The sequence below is a fragment of the Oreochromis niloticus genome, linkage group LG10, assembly GCF_001858045.2.
Source record: "Oreochromis niloticus isolate F11D_XX linkage group LG10, O_niloticus_UMD_NMBU, whole genome shotgun sequence".
Classification (NCBI taxonomy): domain Eukaryota; kingdom Metazoa; phylum Chordata; class Actinopteri; order Cichliformes; family Cichlidae; genus Oreochromis; species Oreochromis niloticus.
In genome coordinates this window covers 18,357,526-18,379,279 of record NC_031975.2, presented here as the reverse complement: position 1 = coordinate 18,379,279, position 21,754 = coordinate 18,357,526, and the positions used below count along the sequence as shown (strand labels likewise).

General features: G+C 39.8%; 2 protein-coding genes and 1 pseudogene across 2 annotated transcripts; all 3 read right to left on the bottom strand.

The window, feature by feature from the left end:
• Positions 1 to 10,253: 10,253 nt before the first annotated feature.
• LOC109203949 (claudin-4-like) lies at positions 10,254 to 11,186 on the bottom strand (annotated as a pseudogene).
• Positions 11,187 to 11,881: 695 nt separating this feature from the next.
• LOC106098360 (protein FAM111A) lies at positions 11,882 to 21,220 on the bottom strand. Its single transcript, XM_025911107.1, has 3 exons — positions 21,144 to 21,220; positions 20,200 to 20,927; positions 11,882 to 13,410 (listed from the first exon to the last, which is right to left on the bottom strand). The coding sequence occupies exons 2-3, from the start codon at positions 20,598 to 20,600 to the stop codon at positions 12,303 to 12,305; spliced, it is 1,509 nt and encodes a 502-aa protein (XP_025766892.1). The 5' UTR covers positions 20,601 to 20,927; positions 21,144 to 21,220; the 3' UTR covers positions 11,882 to 12,302.
• On the bottom strand, positions 18,742 to 20,119 carry LOC100692079 (claudin-4-like). The gene has a single exon (XM_005452651.4). The coding sequence runs from the start codon at positions 19,538 to 19,540 to the stop codon at positions 18,878 to 18,880; it is 663 nt and encodes a 220-aa protein (XP_005452708.1). The 5' UTR covers positions 19,541 to 20,119; the 3' UTR covers positions 18,742 to 18,877.
• Positions 21,221 to 21,754: the final 534 nt, after the last annotated feature.

Genomic DNA, 21,754 nt, shown 5'->3' with positions numbered 1-21,754 from the left:
GAGACAGTACTCTGGAGTTAAGATGCAATGTCTGTTAGACATTATCTCACTTTGATTGCAGAGCTGCCCTAGACACAAATTATTGTGGCTACAACAACTAACCAAAATATGTAAAGGGTGTGTATTGCTAGTATACACACCCTTTACATATTTTGCCATATTTAAAAGCCCTGGACTATTTGTTATAAGATATTTCCCAAAATAATTTGACACAAAATGAGGCATGTGAGCTGATCCCTCTGAACTGTAATCATAATATCTATGTTGTCTCTCTGAATTGTGGGAGTGACTGTGGGAATTTGTGACACAGGACTCTTCAGTAGAGTTGCGATTTGAGGAGTCTCCACAGCCATTAGGTGGTACAGGCCGAGCTGGATCAGATGGCAGCGTAGCAACTGCAGGACCAGACGAGGCAGCTGTGGAACCAGGTGAACAAATGAATCATTAATTTACAATTACTAACACTACCAGTGTACCCAGTGTACTGTGTTTGTTAATCTCAAAAGAACATTCAATATGATTACGTTTACTGCACAAAAATCATTAAAAAAAAAACATGATTTTGGTGCATCTCTATCTAATGCAGGTCTCAGAATAACTGTGTTTTCTACAAAGCTTGTTTTTCCCAGAAAAGTAAAATCAAGTGGAAACCAAACTGCTTAATATTTCACTCTTCCTACCATCATTTGATGACTCTCCACGGCCATTAGGAATATGTAGACTCTCTTCACCTTCAGGCATTTCAAGTACTTCCGATGGCACCGAACCCCCCACACCTTGTCGCGGTGGCTCCTTTCCGGTCTGTAAAATTAATGCACAACTAGTTCAGAAACTAGGATAATGAGGTAAATGTATATAAATGACTTATTAATTATTAATATCCTTTTATTACAGGAGGAAATCAGTACCTTAAGTCCAGCAGCTGGGATGCCAGTTTTGAATGCCATTTCACCTGAAGGAGAAAGGTGAACAAATGAATCATTAATTTACAATTACTAACACTACCAGTGTACCCAGTGTACTGTGTTAATCTCAAAAGAACATTCAATATGATTACTTTTACTGCACAAAAATCAGTGCAACTATTCTCAATAGATAAAAAACAAATATATAAGAAAAGATCAAAGTAATCATTCATTTCTAATTACATTCTTTGAATTTCAAAAGGTTAAAACAATAAGATAAAGAATGCAGAACCTCGATTTTGTAGCCAAACTATTTGTAAGCCAAGATGGTGTTATAAACACGGATGGTTATTCTAAAACATTTTGCCATTGTTGATGGTCTGAGTACATTTACACATTTATTTCTCTTTCTTTTGTTTTTTCTCAGGAACAAAAGTTACACCTGCCTACGCATACCCGAAACTAATCAACTCCCGAGTACGTTTCAAGAGTTATTTTGGAGATAATTCGGCAATAAAATGTTTCCTGTAATACACTGTTTCAAACACTACATTTAGAGGCCTCGTTTCTATAATCAGTAATCACTTTTCCCTCTTTCTTTCTCCCCTTTCTTTCCACCAGGCAAGTCTGTCCCGTATTCAGCAAGTGAAAATAAAATAAACAATAAAAGGTGAATCAAATGGACCATTACGGCAAGGCTGGGATGGTCCATTTGGTAAAGTAAATCCGTTGGGCATCTTTCTTCGCCTTTAGACAATAATTCTGATGGCAAAAGAACCAAACGGGACAGGTTAAAAAAAAAAAAAAATAAAAAAAAAAAATCAGTAATCACTTTTTTGTGACAGTACAAATTGAAATGAATTTGATTGATTGAATAATATTCGTGGTGATAAATATAGCCTTCGGATGTAACCGATCAATTTTCAAATTCTATTAAAGTTAATAGAAGTTTAATAGAAGCTGAAGCTTCCGGTAAACTCGAATGTTCCAGTACATTCTAAGTTAAAGACAGCTGGGACTTACCTTAAGGTGAAGTACTGGAACATTCGAGTTTACCGGAAGCTTCAGCTTCTATTAATTTGATTGATTGAATAATATTCGTGGTGATAAATAGCCTTCGGATGTAACCGATCAATTTTCAAATCTGTGTTCTATGATCTACATTTTAGCAGTATAAAGGAGAGTAACAGTTGGTAACCTGTTACATCCAAACCCCTTGACTCCGCAACACACGCTGTCTGGGATTGCCGTGTCCCGTGATCTCACGCAGTCTGGGCTGATGTAACTTAAAACTTGGGCTTTCTGCGGCCTAACGTATCGCAAATAAAAGTTTTCTTTCATCAAATAATCAATATCACGTCTACATTTTTTATGTAATTTACAATAACAAGCGAACTCGTGGCGCTTAGAGGCATTTTTTTCTGGTTTAAACTAAACATACGTTAAACTAAACATACGTGTTAATCCTATAATCGTAGTTCAGTTTCATTTCAGTTTCATTGAATCCATAAATTAGTTAGTTAACTATAGGTCCGACTTACCTTGACGTTACTCTTTGTTTGCAACTAAAAAGCTCCACTGTCCTTTCTCCTCCGTCCACTCTACAACAACTGAAGCTACTTGTTGTAGAGTGAAGTTAATAGAAGTTTAATAGAAGCTTCTCGAAACTCGAATGTTCCAGTTCCAGTACATTAACAATGACGTTAATATGCTACGTACATTCTAACAATGACGTTAATATGCTACGTACATTCTAACAAATATGCATATTAACGTCATTGTTAAATGAAACTGAAATTATATTCATTGAATTTCAAAAGGTTAAAACAATAAGATAAAGAATGCAGAACCTCGATTTTGTAGCCAAACTATTTGTAAGCCAAGATGGTGTTATAAACACGGATGGTTATTCTAAAACATTTTGCCATTGAGTACATTTACACATTTATTTCTCTTTCTTTTGTTTTTTCTCAGGAACAAAAGTTACACCTGCCTACGCATACCCGAAACTAATCAACTCCCGAGTACGTTTCAAGAGTTATTTTGGAGATAATTCGGCAATAAAATGTTTCCTGTAATACACTGTTTCAAACACTACATTTAGAGGCCTCGTTTCTATAATCAGTAATCACTTTTTTGTGTTACACTTCTGAAGCCTCCATCGCGGCTGGTGGGCTGGTAGGTGTTTACTCATTGTAGTGTGTACATTACCTTACTTGGTGGTAAACGGCTATTGTTTGTAGGTCATAGCTGTAGAAGATATAATAATATTTATTTCGAACATGCAAATATAATTGAAATAACAACAGAAAAAAACCCCCCAAAAAAACAAAACTTAAAAATCATCAAGTTTTCATGTATATATCTTTGTCTACAGAATGCGTGTGCTCGAAAAGGAGTAGGATGAAGTTTACACTTTTCTTGTTCCTACCCCCTTATTTCAAATTTCATTGCTTACAAATCCATATCCAGGATTCAACATTATTTGATCATATATGGTTAACTATGTACAAGTCTAACACATTGAACATACACAAACAAAAACCATTTTCAGCACGTAAACCAGAACAACAACAAACTACATTTTTACATAAACTAATCACCCTGTCTATAACACCCGCTTAATCTCTGAGTTTATTTTATATCTATGTGACAAACACCTTAATGAACACTACACCACTCTCATTCTTTAATGCAAAAATCTACCAAACGAAATAAAAAAACAAAACAAACATTTTTGGCCTGTTGGGCAGCAAGGATCTACCACAAAAGCTGTAAAGATTCTTTCACAAACACTCCCAAAACCAGATTTAGTGTTAGAATTTCTTTATCGTTTGACATTATTGTAATTGTTCTTGCCAACATAATAATGTTACATACTCATAAATGCCAGTCTTAAATTATATTGGCATATAATCGTACACAGAAAATAACAAATCAATAACAAATAAAAGGAAAAGTAAGTTCAAACAACAAATTTAAATCAATTACTTTATCATTATTAATCAAATTTTTATCATTCAAATTTCATATTAAACTATTTTAAATGTGCATGCTTTAAATTCCACGGATATAAGAGAAAAAAAATGTTTAAGTATGTCTGTGTTACTAATATAAAACAACATAAATGGAAAAAGATGTATAGCCAAATTTTGTAAATACAAGAAAATATATACTGGTAAAAGAAAGAAAGGCAAGTTTTATGTGTTGAAACTAGTTTGTTTGAAATCCATTTAAATATATTGTTTAAGTGGTTTTCAGATGTGGTTTATTGGTTTTAATCAGTGGTGGGATTGGTATTTTCGTTAGTGAACACAATGAATTGACTTGTACACTTCAGAACTGGTTCAGTTAGTGTCACCATGCTGCAATTGACTGAAGCTTAGCTGTTGGCATATACATGTATTCGTGTATCTTCCATATTCATGAGATTCACATCTCTGATCTGAGCGTCCTCAACAACAAATAGATGTGCAGATGGGTGACTGGCTACATTACACCCAGAAGAGGTCACATCTTGTACTAAACACCTTGTATATACATATATCATAGTTTTGGTTAACAAAATCCATTTAGAATGCAAACTTACTTTTCATTTTTTGACTAGTATGCATTCACACATTGTCAAGAGAATATTGTATAATATGATCAGCTATATGAAATGTATCTTTTTATCTTATTATTAAGCACATGTTTATGTGACTTTTCACCTAGTAACTTGTGTGATGAACCTATGCAGCTACTAACCGCTTCCTGTCTTCAGAGAACATTTAGATATAAAGACAAGAACACGCAAATGAAGAAAAGGGGAAAAACCCGCTGCTCTGAATGACGACCGTTGTACACACACACACACACACACACACACACACACACACACACACAGAAAAGTATAAATAAAAGTGGAGACAGTCAATAGACGCAGTTCGTGCGTTCTAGGACTGCCCCTCGCGAGTGAAAAACTTCTGCAGTGTTTGTGTGTTTTCTGAACTCAGACGTCTCAACTGAAGAACGGCAGGGTGATTTAAAGAAATCCCCTGTCATTTAAATTGGTCCTTCTAGCTTAGAGATGGAAAAACCAGACACGTTTCTGTGACTCCAATAAGGTCTGATTGCTGCATCCTGACGTCGTGGGAAAACCAGAACCGAAGTCTGTCGACAGCCCTCTCTAGTAGAGGTGAAAGTCCTGGGCGTAAATTCGTATCCAGGCCGGGCCTGGTCCACGACGTTGGGGTCCAGCCAGATGACCGGAACAACCAGCAAAAGACGAGTGAGGGTGAGAAAACACTTTATAGGTCTTATCCGCCGCAAGGATTAATAGCGCATTAGGCTGACCCACTGCACGGGTGCACAAAAGAGAAGCGCATAGGTCTTATCCGCCGCAAGGATTAATAGCGCATTAGGCTGACCCACTGTATGGGTGCATAAAAGTTAAAACTGGCCTGGTCCGCCGCAAGGACCCGCGCGCGTAAAGAAAAAAGAGTTAATATATGTGTTTTGTATATGTAATTTTTCTGTCTGTTGGAGGTAAACTAATTTTACAGCACAATACGCTGCTGAGTTGCCTCCAGTTGTTATTGTTATTTTATTTGCTGTAAGACGCTGAAGTACTGGTGACGAAGAAGTAGGTTGGGTTCTGTCCCGTAAAACTGACACCGCTCCGCGGAAGTAGTCCCGGAGTAGAAGGGCGTGTCAGCAACCACTCCTGAGTCTCATACCAGAGAAAGCTCTGCAGTTGTGTTGTAACAATGGGGAATCAGCCCACAAAACTCACTGCTGACGAGCAGTGGTTAGAAAAGAAATGTCCAGGCGCCGGACAAATCAGTGCTTGTAGATGGAGAAATCCCAAAAAAAAACAAAATGTCCCACTTGGGAGGGGAAATGCAGCCCCTCAGCACTAACACAGCTGAAAGAAGCTCTTTTGAAAGAAATAGCAGAAACAAAAAAACTTAAAAAAGAAAGGAAATAGAGGAAGAGGCAGAGGAGGTTACAGAGGTAGAGGAAATAACCGATCAGAACGTTTCGACAGGGAAAGAGATAACACCTGTTGGCAGTGTGGAAAGGAAGGACACTTTTCTAGAGACTGTAGATCAGGACAGAAAAGAGAAGGAAGGAATGAAGATTGACTAGACAGAGAACAAAGAAGTGAGGAAAAACAGGATGACACAGAAGTGTTTAATGTGTATGAACTAGTCACACTGTTAGAAGACAAACCCATACTAAAAATTCATGTAAATGGCCAACCCATGACTATGTTATGTGACACAGGTGCATGCAAAACCGTGCTAAATCAAAAACCTAAAAATCTGAAATTTTCAAAAGACACCCTGACAGTTAAGTCTGCATCAGGTCATACTAGCGTAAAATCTCTAACAGAAGGCCTACTGCTAGTGCACAAAGAAAGTGGCAGGAGCTGTAAAAATCAATGTATATATGATCCATCCTGTCCAGTCAACCTCCTAGGGAGAGACTGCATGGGGAAACTAAAAATTGGCGTAGTGCCAGGATCACAAGGCATGCACGCAGAATTGATGTTAAACTATGAAGGCATTAAAGAAATCTATGTCACTCTGTACATTGCCCGCACCAGGGCAGTTTCTCTTGTATGTGGACGACATCCTGATTACAGGCAACACACAGAATGACTGTAAAGCTAACACAATGGCAGTACTACATCATTTAGCTGAGCATGGACACAAGGTGTCACAACACAAACTCCAATTGTGGAGTCCCAAAGTTACATACTTAGGGCACACACTCACAGGAGAGGGGAAGAAACTGTTAGACAGCAGGAAACTAGCAGTACAGAACGCTCCAAAACCTCTCACAAAACAGCAAATGATGAGTTTTTTAGGACTTTGCAATTTCTCGAGAAGTTGGATACCGGAGTTTGCTTCACTAGTCGAACCCCTGCAAAGTATGATCTATGGCAGGAATTTGGGACTGAAAGACAAAATACAATGGACTCCGGCAGCAGAGGAAGCATTCAGTAACTTGAAACTGGCATTACAGACAAATATAGTTTTGGCCTTGCCTGACTATGAAAAGCCTTTCTACTTACATGTAGATGGAGGTGCAGGTCACATGAAAGCCGTGCTAACACAGGCATTTGGAGAAAAACAGCGCCCGCTTGCATTTTACTCCTGCAAATTAGACTCTGTTGCTTCAGGCCTGCCTACGTGTGTGCAAGCCTGTGCAGCAGCAGCAGAAGCAGTAAAAAAGTCAGCTGACATTGTTTTAGGGCATACTTTGATTATCAAAGTACCCCATGCAGTGACTTCAATACTACTCCAAGCCAATTTGTCCTACCTCACACACGCAAGACAACTGTCGTATGTTGGAATCTTGTTGTCACAATCACACATCAGCATTGAGAAGTGTGGTCAATTAAACCCTGGCACACTTTTGGCCTCACCCGACGAAGGTTATCCGCACTGCTGTATGACAAAGTTAGATGAGGAGACAAAGCCACGAGCTGACATCTACAGCACGCCACAAGCTGGTTTCATTGACATTTTTGTAGACGGTTCAGCGTCTAAAAATAGCCTAGGACGAAACTGTGTAGGTTATGCAGTAACTACAGCAGATAGAGTCGTAGAAGCGAAACCGCTAACATCCTCCCACTCTGCACAAAGTGCAGAACTAACAGCAGTCATACGTGCATGTGAGTTGCACGCAGGCCAAGACATAAATATATATACTGACAGTCAGTATGTTTTCTCAGCAGTGCACCATTTTGCTAAAATTTGGCAGAACAGAGGAATGATTACCTCCACTGGTAACCCAGTGAAACATGGAAATCTTCTGAAAGCACTGTTGCAAGTGATAACATTGCCAAAAAAGTTAGCATTATGCAAATGTGCTGCACATCAGAAAGATACATCAGAAATAACTGAAGGCAATAACTTTGCAGATCAAGCAGCTAAATTAGCCGCACAACAAACTGTAGACACATTAATGTCTGCATCCTCTATGCAAATACCACTTGATGTGCTTAAAGATGAACAAAAAGCCGCATCAGCTGCAGAACAAAAGAAATGGTTAAAGTGTGGAGCACAACTGGAAAATGATTTGATGACTTGTGAAGGTAAACCAATACTCCCAAAGTCCCTACACAGAACAGCAGCATTAGTGACCCATGGGGTGACACATGTTTCGACGGGGGGAATGGTCCAAATTGTAAACACACACTTCTATACTCTGAATTTTGAAACTTCAGCAAAGGAATTTGTGAGGACATGCATGATCTGTCAAAAACACAATTCACAAGGCAATCTGAGGACAAAAAGAGGACATTTCCCCACACCACCTCATCCATTTCACACCATTCACATGGACTTTATTGAATTAAGTGAAAGTCAAGGCTCAAAATACGCTCTAGTGATTGTAGACGTATTTTCAAAATGGCCAGAGATTTATCCAGTGAAAAAAGCAGATGCAATCTCAGTTGCAAAATGTTTATGCAATCATTTCATTCCAACATATGGTATTCCTAGTCTGATAAGATCGGATAATGGGACACATTTTGTCAATGATGTGATTAGTAAAGTCTCTGAAGCACTAGGATTCAGCATAAAAAACCATTGTGCTTATCATCCACAAAGTGCAGGGTTGGTAGAGAGAACTAACGGCACAATAAAACAGAGACTCAGAAAATGCATGGCAGAAACAGGAAGACCATGGCCTGAATGCATAGGCCTAGTAAAAATGTGGATGAGATTAACACAAGGCTCTCAAAAACTGACACCTTTTGAGGTTGTTCATGGGAGACCTTTTCCACTGCCAGTGACAAGCGAACCTTTAGAAAAATCCATCAGAGAAACAACCCTGGCAGAATGGATGGCAAAACTACTAGGAAATAAGGATATTGTTTTGAACAGTAAACTGCCGTATGAATCTTCTCCAGTCTCTTGCAGGTTGAAACCAGGCGATTGGATCCTGTTACGGGTGCTCCAGAGGAAAAATTGGAGTATGCCTCGCTGGGAGGGTCCATACCAAGTGTTATTGACAACACCCACAGCCTGTAAAATTGCAGAGAGACCCTCCTGGATACATCAGAGCCACTGCAAAAAGGTTGAGGTCCCGGGAAGCCCCATCACTAAGGAGGAAGCACATTAGGAAGGCCTCACCTACGTTTGGTTGCTTCGAGGGTGAGGGGGGTAGTGCGATTGGGCCCCCGTTGGGTAAGCCTGCACTCCACCCTCTATCCGATCAACTTTAGGGCAGCCAGGTGCAGGTGTGATGGACCTATGTGCAACATTGTGAAGGGGAAGCCTCCTGGTTACCTTGACTACAAAAGCTCACCCTTACAGGATCCTAGCTGATGCCAACAGCAGCCGAGCCACAAGGCAGACAGAGAAGATGGACGCACGACAACTTACACCTAATGGACATGACACAAGATCACATCCATCCTTGGATGAAAGGTGACTGATACAGCTATGTGTTTAACAAAACCACAGAGAAAGACTGTTATGTTTGCTCGCACATGCCGAGCATATTAACACAGCCATGTATGGGAAACACCCTGGAACAAGTGCACCAAATCTGATCTAATGACTTTTGTAAAGTGCACAACAACAACAACAACATCGTCATCCTGATCCAGGAAGAAGCCCTCAACTTTAACAAGTTTTAAAGAGACTGTTGATCGTCATTGAATTTTTCTTGATTTTATTTTGCCTTTCTTTACTTATGTTATTCCTTGTTTAAAAGCTGGAATTTCACAGATGATAAGTTTATCATTCACAGCTTACGCAGATGTACTGAAATCTATGAAGATCATGAAGACTTCTTTTCCTGTTTGTTTCATGAAGATGAAGTGTAACTTATGATGTAGTAACTGAGAATGTGAAAGACAAGTAGTTACTCACTGATGAATTGTACATTTCATTTCGTGATCAACAGGAGGGAATGTCAAGAGAATATTGTATAATATGATCAGCTATATGAAATGTATCTTTTTATCTTATTATTAAGCACATGTTTATGTGACTTTTCACCTAGTAACTTGTGTGATGAACCTATGCAGCTACTAACCGCTTCCTGTCTTCAGAGAACATTTAGATATAAAGACAAGAACACGCAAATGAAGAAAAGGGGAAAAACCCGCTGCTCTGAATGACGACCGTTGTACACACACACACACACACACACACACACACACACACACACACACACACACACAGAAAAGTATAAATAAAAGTGGAGACAGTCAATAGACGCAGTTCGTGCGTTCTAGGACTGCCCCTCGCGAGTGAAAAACTTCTGCAGTGTTTGTGTGTTTTCTGAACTCAGACGTCTCAACTGAAGAACGGCAGGGTGATTTAAAGAAATCCCCTGTCACACATTCAAAATCCTGGGTCTTTGTTCCTACAGTTTGTTTTGACAGCATGTTTTGAAGCCAAAAAATTTACAGTCAGTTAAGCAGTCATAATTTTTTACTTAACGTAATAATAGACTCATTCAATGGCAAAGAGAAAGTGAAACCTTTATCTTGCTTCCACAGACTCAGCCCTGGAGTATCCAACCTCATATTCAGTCTCATTCCTGGAGGAAAAGGAGCAGCAGAGGAGGCCTCCTCCCAGATACAGCAGTCCTGCAGGGGCCCAGCCGATGTAGAGTACGGCTCCCGGCTCCACTGTATCAACGTTGTCCAGGAAAAGGCTGTTGGAATTCATACTAATGGTGAGGTTGATCCAACATGAGCTGACTGGTAGGGCCACCAAGAAACCTGCAATAATAAACAAAACTCCGGAAGTTATAACCACTTTGGTCTTTTGCCATTTGTTTGGCACAAAGGTGATGCATTTGCTCCCAACCACGCTAAGAAGAATCCCACAGAACTGGATGATGATAGCAAAAACGATGAGCACTCTGGCACCCTGCAGGTCTTTAGGTAAGTCCTGTATAGAATTGTAGGATTTGCACTGCATCTCGCCTGTACTCCTCATCACACACATCACCCACAAACCCTCCCAGAGGATCTGAGAAGTGGTGATGCTTGAACCAAACGAAGGCTGAGGTTTTCCACATCTGGAGTGCGCAGATGAAGATCGTCCCTAAAAAGCCAATGATGGATAAGAGCAAACCCAGAACATGTCTACAACAGGCCGACATGATGAAGCTGTGTCGATCTCTTCAAGGAGAAATGGAGAGCGCTCCAAAGAGTTGTAGTAATTTGTCTGTGAGAGACGATTTCAGCAGGTAGTTGTTTTTGTTGCACATTCTCCTCCTCTCCATGACAGAGGAGGAGTTTTCTAGCATGAGCTGAAACAGGTTTGTGAAGAAATATAACTACACCCACCCATGAAAAGTAGACCTGAGTACAGAAACAAAGACTGGTATGATAAAATGAATGCATTTTGTGTAAATGAAAAATAAACAATTCAAATAAAGACATACTGTTTTATAGGGTGTAAAAATTAAGTGTGAAAACAGAGACTGAGTGATCAGTACTGAAATAGTCCGGCTGTGAAAGCACTCACTGTGAAACAACTCTTTATTTATTCAGAATTTAGGGATTAAATACAAATTGAGTCCCTTAGTAAGTTGTTTCAGTGTAAATTATCAGCATTGCTGAAATGTGTGAGATTTATTTGCAGCACTTGCTAACGTATAGTTCCCAGCCAGAACACGTCACTTTCAGAGTGACCTGATTGCCAACTGATACTCTTGGATTAATGACTTGCAGAAGTTTGAATATATAGGAGTGATAAATTGTCTTGCACTTTTTTTTTAACCTGAGTATCAGTGAATGACCAAGAATTCTTGGCACATGTAGGGTCTGACAGTGAAACCCTACAATTAGTTAAAAAAATTATAATCAAACCCTACACAGCAAAATAAACCAGCATCTTCAGATCTGGTCAGTATTCTGTTCATTGTGTGTAGGGCAGATAGTTACTGAAAATAAATCTGAAAGTGACCCAGATTCAGATTTCATATGATTAAAAAACAACAACATAAAAAGCAACTAAACAGCAAACCGTATTTATTTGATATAAACTGGTCATATTGAAAATATTGATAAGGTATCATATTTTGAAGCCTTTGATCAACACTCCATATATATTCAGCCACAGTTGATTCTAAATTTGAAATAAAGCATGCACAAAAAACAGAAAAACCCCCCAGATATAAACCAGTACAAAGGGTATAAAGTCGTTATTACTTGCATTTCAGAAGCACAGAACCAGCATACATGCATTATTATTATTAATAATATTATTTATAGTACATGATGCATCAGTTGTTTAACAAAATCTTATGTGAGAGAGTAAATTGAAAAAATTTGTTTTTTTAAACAAGTGTCCTGACTTATTAAAAATAACGACTGCTTTTACTGCTCGAACTGTTCTCACTTTATCTTCTGTCTGCAGTTAACCTTCTGTGCACTCAGTTAATATCCATGGGCTCAGGCTGCTCTCTCCGAGAGAAGAATTCAAAGAAAGCCTTCAAACTCTCGTCATCTACAGCCACTGAACTGTTCACTACATTTTTAAACCTTGTGAGATTTCTGCTCTCAACGAGCTTTTTCACACCAACCAAAAAGTCTTGCTGTCGAGCACATTTGCAACTGAGGTATTCTTTCAACACATCAAACTTTTCTCTCTCCACCATTTGAATAATGATGTGCTCAATGATGTCAGAAAAGGGATACCCAAACTCTATGACACTCTGGTTTTGACCCATCACACCAGGGTAGGCGTACCCTCCTGAATGCATTGCAACAACATCGCCGTCCTCGTTAAAGACAGGAGAGCCAGAGGACCCAAAATATAAACAAGACTCATAAGTCAGAAGGTGTTTGCGCTGTTGAAGATCAACTGCCACTTTTTCAAAGAACCTGCGAGTAACGAACTGGACAGGCTCATTATTGTTACTGTAATGCCTTTCCACAACCTGATTCCGGTTCTCAGATGAAACAACCAAACAAGATTCGATCTTTTTCGTTCCACCAGCTGGATGTCCAACAATGCTAATGCCACCACTGTGACGAATGAATCCACAGTGTGTTAGGAGACCACCAGGCAATATCTGGACATCACTGAGCTTTAACAAAGCCCAGTCAGTCCCTGACACATCAGGTGAGTAATCATAACCAGAAACCTCTTCCACATCTATCAGGCCATCGTTCTGCTCCAGACTTTCATAAGAGAAAGTGACAGTGACCCGCTCATTAAGCCGGCTGTTATCATTACAGAAATCTTTAATAACATGGGCATTTGTGAGGACAAATCTGCTGAACACGAGGAAACCGCTTCCTTGTGGTTTCCCATTTATTCTTACTTGACAAACAGAATGACTGAGCTCCATGAGTTTCCTCATCGTCTTCACTTCTCGGCACGACTGAGCATTGCTCCCAAACTCCAGACGCAAAAGATTCTGGGTGAAATTAAGATCATGAGCTTGTTTTTTGCTGCTTTTGATTGAGTCTTTAAATTCTGAAGACAAACAATTTTGCATCTGTTTTAAATAAATATTTCCACACAGATTTGGTTTCTTTTCTCCTACATTGTCGGTCTCTGATTCAACTGTGTTAGTCTGCTGTGAAATCTCTTCATACCCACCAGAATCACCTGCCTGAGATTCACTCTGCAGCACATAAGTATCATCAAAACTGCCAGGTTGACTTTCTGGTGGATCAGACTTGTCGAGCAATTTGATCTTAAAAGTTTCACCATCAAGGTCGTCAACCAGATTGCACATCTCTGTGACCTGGGGTCTCACCTGGTGTGATAGACCGCAGCCTCTATGGATCTTGTGCTCAGAGCTTGTTCCTGTGCTGCCATGATTAATGCCTCTGTGCTGTTTTTCAGTCCAGCTTTGTCCAGCCACTGGTAGGATTTCTGGATGTCAGATGGTTCATTTTTACTGCCAGGCGCTCATGGAGTGCAGTCAGCTTCTTCAGCCAATAGGCATGAACCATGTCAGGGCCTGGTGCTGTCCAACTCTTCATGCTGGAGACCCTGTCTTGGATGCTTGCCACTGTGATGGTCACTCGTCCCTGTTTAGGGAGGTTGCTGTGGTCTGCCCTCAGATCCACTAGCCACTGAGCATTGCCATTATGGGTTGCATCCTTCTCCCATATGCTCTTCCAGTATTGCTCCATCTCTATCCTTGGTGGTGCTGTTCTCATAATGTTCCCTGGCCACGGAGAGTACACCTTGGCTCGTTCTGTAGAGAACAGCTAGTTTATTCTCCTGCCTTCAATCTCTCTGGTGTACCTTTTCGAGTGGCTGACCAAGGCTGTGAGTCTTTGCTTGGCAGTTTCCAGGGTCTCAGGTACAGAACCAACTTACCTGGATGATTGAGCATGCATTTAGAAACTATTGATTTACGTTAATAAGCGAGTGCACACATTTCTGCCCTCTTATCACTTAGATTTCTGAATCTTAAGAGTGAATCAATTTACAGCAGGAACCGCACACCTAGTCATCAAATGTTTGGTAAAGTAGCATGAGTAGTGTAAAATTTAGTAGGTTCCTGTTAAAAATCACACAAGCATCACATCACATCTGGCATAAATACTTCCATTTTATACAGTTCACCGTTGAAATTATAAACTATATATTCCAGTCATCCACTTATCAGTAAGTCTTGAGTAAATGGAGGTCACTGATAAATCAGTGGTGATTCACCTGCAAGTGTTTTTAACAAACTGTTTCTTGTTTTTGTAGAACTCATCAGCAGCTGTCTTTAAATGTCTTCTGTTCACTTTACCTAACCTGGAAGCTAAGCTTCTGAGTCTTATCCCATGTAGGTGGCTCTTCTATGTTGTGCCATTTCTTTCCAAGATCCAAGATCTTTCACTTGTGTTTTCTTTGTCTAACATTTTAACTTGTTTAATGATTTGAAAGACTTTTTCACACCACTGTATGTACGTAGAAGTTCAGTTCAAAAACTATGAACAGAGTCCAATATCCACCTCGATTGAATTTGACTTTGCTGGTAATGTGAATCACTGCAAATGTACTAATGCCCAGTTTGTAACAACAGACACGATGCCTCATACTACAAAACAACCCCAAGAGATGCGGTTAAATGCCCTCTCCAAGTCCAAAACACCCGACATATATCGACCAGTTGGGCTTACTTGTTGACACCGTTCTTCATAGGATAAAGTGCTGTTGCCGTGTTCCACCACCAAGAGCCAAGATCATTTCCAGAATTTTTATTTATTTAATTGTAATTCTAGGAATCTTTTGGCACATGGTGTTTTGGAAATGTAACAGTTTCTGTTTGTAGACTTAAAAAAACTACAGTTGATTCATTCTGATGATGTTATATTACTCTAAATACACAGTGTCTGTAAATTCAAACTAGGTCCTCATGCTACTAATGTCACTTGTAACTGTACTGTATATACACAGGACTACTGATATAGGGTTGTGTTTTTGTGGCACTTAAGTTTAAATTGGCCTTGGACAACCATTCTTCCATAGCATTAACAACAGACGAAAAAAAAGAAAAGAAAAAAGAACATCATGGCAGACTTGGACAAGGTGTGTTTTTTTCTGACAAATGTCTGTTCAGCAATATTTTTTGTTCAATTCATTATATTATTATTGTGTGAATGCAACTGTTACTCAATTCATCTTTATTATTCTAAATTCTGTATGGGTTTTTTTTGGGTTGCTATAACTTTTGGCGTTTGCTCCTGTTGTTCTTTCTATAATAACCTTTTCTCACAAGATTTTTTAGAAAGTAAGTAGATTGGAAAAAACTCCCTAAAATTAAGATTTAAATTGTTTAAACTGCTACTTTCAGCTGCAGAAACTATTAGAAATGTTAGTTATTGTGGACTTTCTAGTGAAAAATACCATCAATTCAATTCAATTTTATTTATATAGCGCCAAATCACAACAAAAGTCGCCTCAAGGCACTTCATAGGTACAGAAAAAACCCCAACAATCATATGACCCCCTATGAGCAAGCACTTGGTGACAGTGGGAAGGAAAAACTCCCTTTTAACAGGAAGAAACCTCCGGCAGAACCAGGCTCAGGGAGGGGCGGCCAGCTGCTGCGACCGGTTGGGGTGAGAGAAGGAAAACAGGATGAAAGACATGCTGTGGAAGACAGACAGAGGTTAATAACAGATATGATTCAATGCAGAGAGGTCAGGCAACACTGACAACAAAGATCACCTATGGCCACTGAATTGTTGAGTGCAATATTAAATGTTGAGATTTCTCCTCTCAACAAGCTTCTTCACACACTGACCAAAATGTCTTGTTGTCAAATGCAATTGCAAACAAGGTATTCCTTTAGCAACAAACTCTGAACTCTTCACTATCTGGATAATGTTGCCTTCAGTGATATTTGGAAAAGGATAACCAAAGTTAATTATACTCTGGGTTTGACTAACAAAGTGTATTCCTAGAGTATTTTATTTATTCAACTAAAAAATGTTTACGATACAATTGTAAGTTAAGCTCAGTAATATCCTGCTGCGGCTTCTTCTGAAGCTTTTCTTCTACATGAGTTGGACCAGCTGGCTGAAGATTCTCTAGGCTTCCCTCACTGCTTTATCAATATAGACACTGATGGCCTTCACGTGCTGCTGAAGCATTTCTCTATCTTGCTGTGTGTCCTGGTTTCACTGTTGGATGTTGAGTCATGTTGGCCTGAGCTCTCTCTGCCTCTCAGTCCTTTCTGCTACAGCTGACACTGTGTCGTGGCCTCTGTGTTCCTTCATACCACAGAGGTTAACTGATATACTGCTGATCGCTGGTTCTGAAAAAAGTCCTAATTTCATACCGAACCTGGAGGTGGCTCTCACAGTAAGAGACCACACTGCAGACAGGAATTGGAGACTTTCAAGGCCCTCCCAGTGCACACACCACAGGCCACATCTTTAAGTCCAGTATAGTGTTGTGGATGAGGAGCAGTTTAGAGTCTAGTCTTCTTCAGCTAATTAGGTGTTGTGAGTACAAGAAAATAATTATTAGAATGTAATGTGTTAAATTTGTTTAGATCAGATGAATAGGAAATGATTTGTCTCTGTGTTTTAGTTTGGCTTAGCTGTAGGCTTGAGAGTGTGTGTAATTGTTTAAAGAGAAAGGAATTTATGGTCTGGTGTCATAAAAGGAGACAGGAAGCTACAGTTGGGGGGTTGCTGATGCTGATGCTCGTACCTTTAATAAAAACGCATAATTGTTATAACTTAGAAGTAGGTTTGCAGGAGACTTTCCACATGTTTATCTGTAAATGTAAAACAACAAGATGTAATATGTTAACTCTGTTTCTATGTTGTGTAGAGGAATTTGGTGTAGCTTGGGTGAGATTACTTTTATGACCCCCAGGAAGTCACAGACACAGACACACACACAGTGCTTTAACTGTTACGCACCCACACCCACATGCACACTCGCTCACGTGCACACACATAGACACGTGGGTACGCGCACACACAGGCACTCACGTGCTCGTGCATACACACAGACACACAGAGTTTGCAGCACACCGTGGGGGTTTTATGATGGGGTCACTTCTATAAAGCTGGCTGTAACTAACAAAGGAGTAAAGATTTGCAGAGGGACACCGGCACCTGGCAAGTCTTCCCTTCTGGAAGATGCATGCTTAAATAAAGATGAATAAAGTTTTGTGAAAATGACTACTGGGTCCGGTGCCGTCTCTGGATGCCCGAGGAATAAAAAGAACCGAGGTGAAACTGATTTCATAACAGTGTTTACAGAACTAGCTTTGGTATGAAGCCCTTTCTGCACTGAAAACAGCTAGAAACTCTTCTTAATCTCCTCCTCTTCCCAGTAGTTCTTGATACAGCTTATTCAGTAGTTGTGCCCACAGATAAGAGTTGTTGGATACTTCAGTAAATCCAGAGAGATTAAAAAGCACAACTTCTTCTGGTCCAGCTGAAGCCCTCATTCAGAGATTTTCATTTCCTTACAGTAGATCATATCTGAGCTTTGATCAGCTTAAGCATGTGTTTCCTGTGTTTAGATCTGCAGCGAATAGGACTTATCACTTTTTCCTTGTTCTACCTTGTTCAGAGCTGTCTGACAAAATGAGGGAAAATGAAGACAGAGGTAAGCCACTGTGTTAGAGAGGAGGCAACAAGTTTCCCTTCATTCCAGGAAGAGGAGTGCCTTCTCTCTGGCATCGAACAGCAGTTCAACATGCATTGTATGCTTGACAACAGGAACAGAAAAATCTGTGCTGCAAAATATATTTGTTGTGGATTTGGCTCTGAATGTAGTCTGTATCCCAAAAATTCCAGCGTGACACAAAGCATACCGGTCTCCACCATTTTGTCTAGTTGCTTCCTTTTAACATGTTGTGCTTGTTTTAGGGTAGCATTGTGGTAGGGAGCATGTCGTTTTAATCATCGTTTGTTAATAAAGTGTTTTAATTAATTACTTTACTGTCTCACCCCTGCTACCCTAGGTGCCTTTTGATCTTATAGTTATATGTTTTAGTAGTTTCTCTTAATAAACTTTTGAATTGTAAACTTCCTTTGTCTCACCTCTGCCATTAAATAACGAGTCTGTGGGCTTTGGTAGCCAGTGCAATTCTTTCATTGGCTAGAGAAATCTTTCCTGGGGGTGTAATGTCCTCCCCCAGGTGGCGTTGTCACTATTTTAGTAACCGTCCCTGGTTATTTCTCATTCGCGACACCACAATAAGTAAGGGGATATAAGACAGAAGAAATTCAATAAAATCTATTAGAACATAAACTTGCTCAACTCAGTTCCCTTATCCTGTAAAAACCCATGCATGTCAGAGGGTATGATTTTATATTGGCTCTGTTATTTACCCTGTAAACACACACAAAAAAAAACTAAAACAACTTTTTTTTGACTGTGTGCTCACAAGCATTCAGAATACTGCACACGTTCCTACCATATGTTTTGTAGACAGACAAAATGCAAAGATTCCTACATATTTTACTCATATTTCAGAGTTTATTACCTGATGTTAACAGTGGACTCAAACAGAGAGTGAAATCATCATGAAACCTTTTCCTTGTTTCTAGGAGAACGCTGTCTAGATGAACGTTGTTGTTTAGTGTTAGTATGTGCAGATTTAACGTCACATTCTGTCTCATTCCTGCAGAAAAAGGAGCAGCAGAGAAGGGCTCCTCCCAGGTATAGCAGTCCTGCGGACACCCAGCCGATGAAGAGCGAAGCTCCCAGTACTGTTCTTTGATTGTTGGCCAGGTCAGGGTTGAACATATCATTAACAATGGCGTGTGTGGTCCATTGGACAGGCAGGGCCACCAAGCTAGCTGCAGTGAGTAACAACACTCCAGAAGCTATGGCCGCTTTGGTCTTTCGCCTTGAGTCTGGTATAAAGTTGGTGCACTTGGCCCCAACCACACCAAGCACAATCCCAAAGAACTGGATGATGATAGCAAAAACGATGAGCACTCTGGCATCCTGCAGGTCTTGAGGTAAGTCCTGTATAGAATTGTAGGATTTGCACTGCATCTCGCCTGTACTCCTCATCACACACTTCAGCCACAGACCCTCCCAGTGGATCTCAGAAATGGTGATGCTTGAACCAATGAAGCCTGAGATTTTCCACATCTGGAGTGCGCAGATGAAGATCGTCCCTAAAAAGCCAATGATGGATAAGAGCAAACCCAGAACATGTCTACAACAGGCCGACATGATGAAGCTGTGTCGATCTCTTCAAGGAGAAATGGAGAGCGCTCCAAAGAGTTGCAGTAATTTGTCTGTGAGAGACGATTTCAGCAGGTAGTTGTTTTTGTTGCACATTCTCCTCCTCTCCATGACAGAGGAGGAGTTTTCTAGCATGAGCTGAAACAGGTTTGTGAAGAAATATCACTAAACCACCAATGAAAAGTAGAGCTGCGTACAGAAACAAAGACTGGTATGATAAAATGAATGCATTTTGTGTAAATGAAAAAATAAACAATTCAAATAAAGACATACTGTTTTATAGGGTGTAAAAATTAAGTGTGAAAACAGAGAGACTGAGTGATCAGTACTGAAATAGTCCGGCTGTGAAAGCACTCACTGTGAAACAACTCTTCATTTATTCAGAATTTAGGGATTAAATACAAATTGAGTCCCTTAGTAAGTTGTTTCAGTGTAAATTATCAGCATTGCTGAAATGTGTGAGATTTATTTGCAGCACTTGCTAACGTAAAGTTCCCAGCCAGAACACGTCACTTTCAGAGTGACCTGATTGCCAACTGATACTCTTGGATTAATGACTTGCAGAAGTTTGAATATATAGGAGTGATAAATTGTTTCGTTTCTTTTCTGCTACATTGTCGGTCTCTGATTCGACTGTGTTAGTCGACTTTTCTGCTACATTGTCGGTCTCTGATTCGACTGTGTTAGTCTGCTGTGAAAGCTCCTCATTCCCACCAGAATCACCTGCCTGAGATTCACTCTGCAGCACGTAAGCGTCATCAAGACTGCCAGGCTGACTTTCTGGTGGATCAGACTTGTCGAGCAATTTGATCTTAAAAGTTTCACGATCAAGGTCGTCAACCAGATTGCACATCTCTGTGTTCACTTCAGTGCACATGTTACAGAGCACACAATTCTTTTTGAACATGGTATTGAGAAAACGACCATCTCTTCGTAGAGCTTGCTTCACTTTTTCCCCTTCGTATGCGTAAACAGTAATTTCCTGCATGTCTTTTCTTAGTTCAGGATTTTTCAGGATTCTGACAACATTTTTACTTCCTCGTGCCATGACATGAAATATCACAAGCTTGCTAGATTGTCTCTTTTTGCAGGGATAACCAGAGCCGCTAACTGGTTTCTTTGGCTTCTCCACAGCTTTCACAAACTTCAGAGTCAGACGTTCATTTTTAATTACTCCGCATGGAAAGTGTGAAGCTATCGCTTTCCCACTTCTTACAATAACAAGCTCTTTGCCCTTCTGCTTTTCTGCAGCTGCTTTGAACTTTGGACTTTTCTTCAGGCAGTCCTCAATAGTTTGCGCTTGATTGCAGGTGTGGGTATAGATGTTCTTCCTGTAACTCCACTCAAAAAAATGGGTCAGATGAGGCTCTTCTTCCTAGGAAGAACAAGCTAATCAGGTCTCACTTACAGGGGAATCTTATTCTATTCAATTACTAACATGTTCTTAAGTCACTTTGCATTATTAAAACATTCCTAGCTAACAAAGAACAGGTACACCTATAACTCAATTAAACTGCCTGAAAATATGTGGGTGTTTTATCCATTTCTTTTTATTGCCAACACAGAAAAGAAATAATGAATAAACCTTTACCTTTGCAGCAGGATTTAGATCATGAGGTGGGATATTTTCCTTATCCTGGGAGCGTGTTGATTCCTTGAAGTAACAGAGAGGAACATTAACACAGATGTAGTATACGGTTTTTAAAAGAAAATAATGTCTATTATAAGAGTTAGGTACTATTGGTAAACTGATATAATTACAAAGCATTGTGAATATTAATCATGAGGGTAAACGGCCCTGTACACCACGGAGCGAGGTCAGCATGTCCACGATATCTTCAGCTCTCTGAGTTAACCCAGAGTTTCCCAGCTGACTAACTGTCATCTACGAATATGTCACGGGTCATATCAATATGATTTTACAGAAAAGCATCCTTATTACTGCCAACTATTCCAGAGATGTGAAAATCTACAGCATAAAGAACACAAAAATATAGCAACGCAACACTGTAACAGAGACGAACCGTCAGTTTGTCGCAGATCAAAGTGGAAAGAAAGTGATTGGTTGAACAGGTGTTCGTTATCTGTGTTTTCTGCATTTTCATCAGTGTAAGACTCAGCAGCAGATTAGAATAACACTTATACATTTAATGAATTACCAAATGAATCCACGCAAGAAACGAGCAAACCTGTTCCGACAGT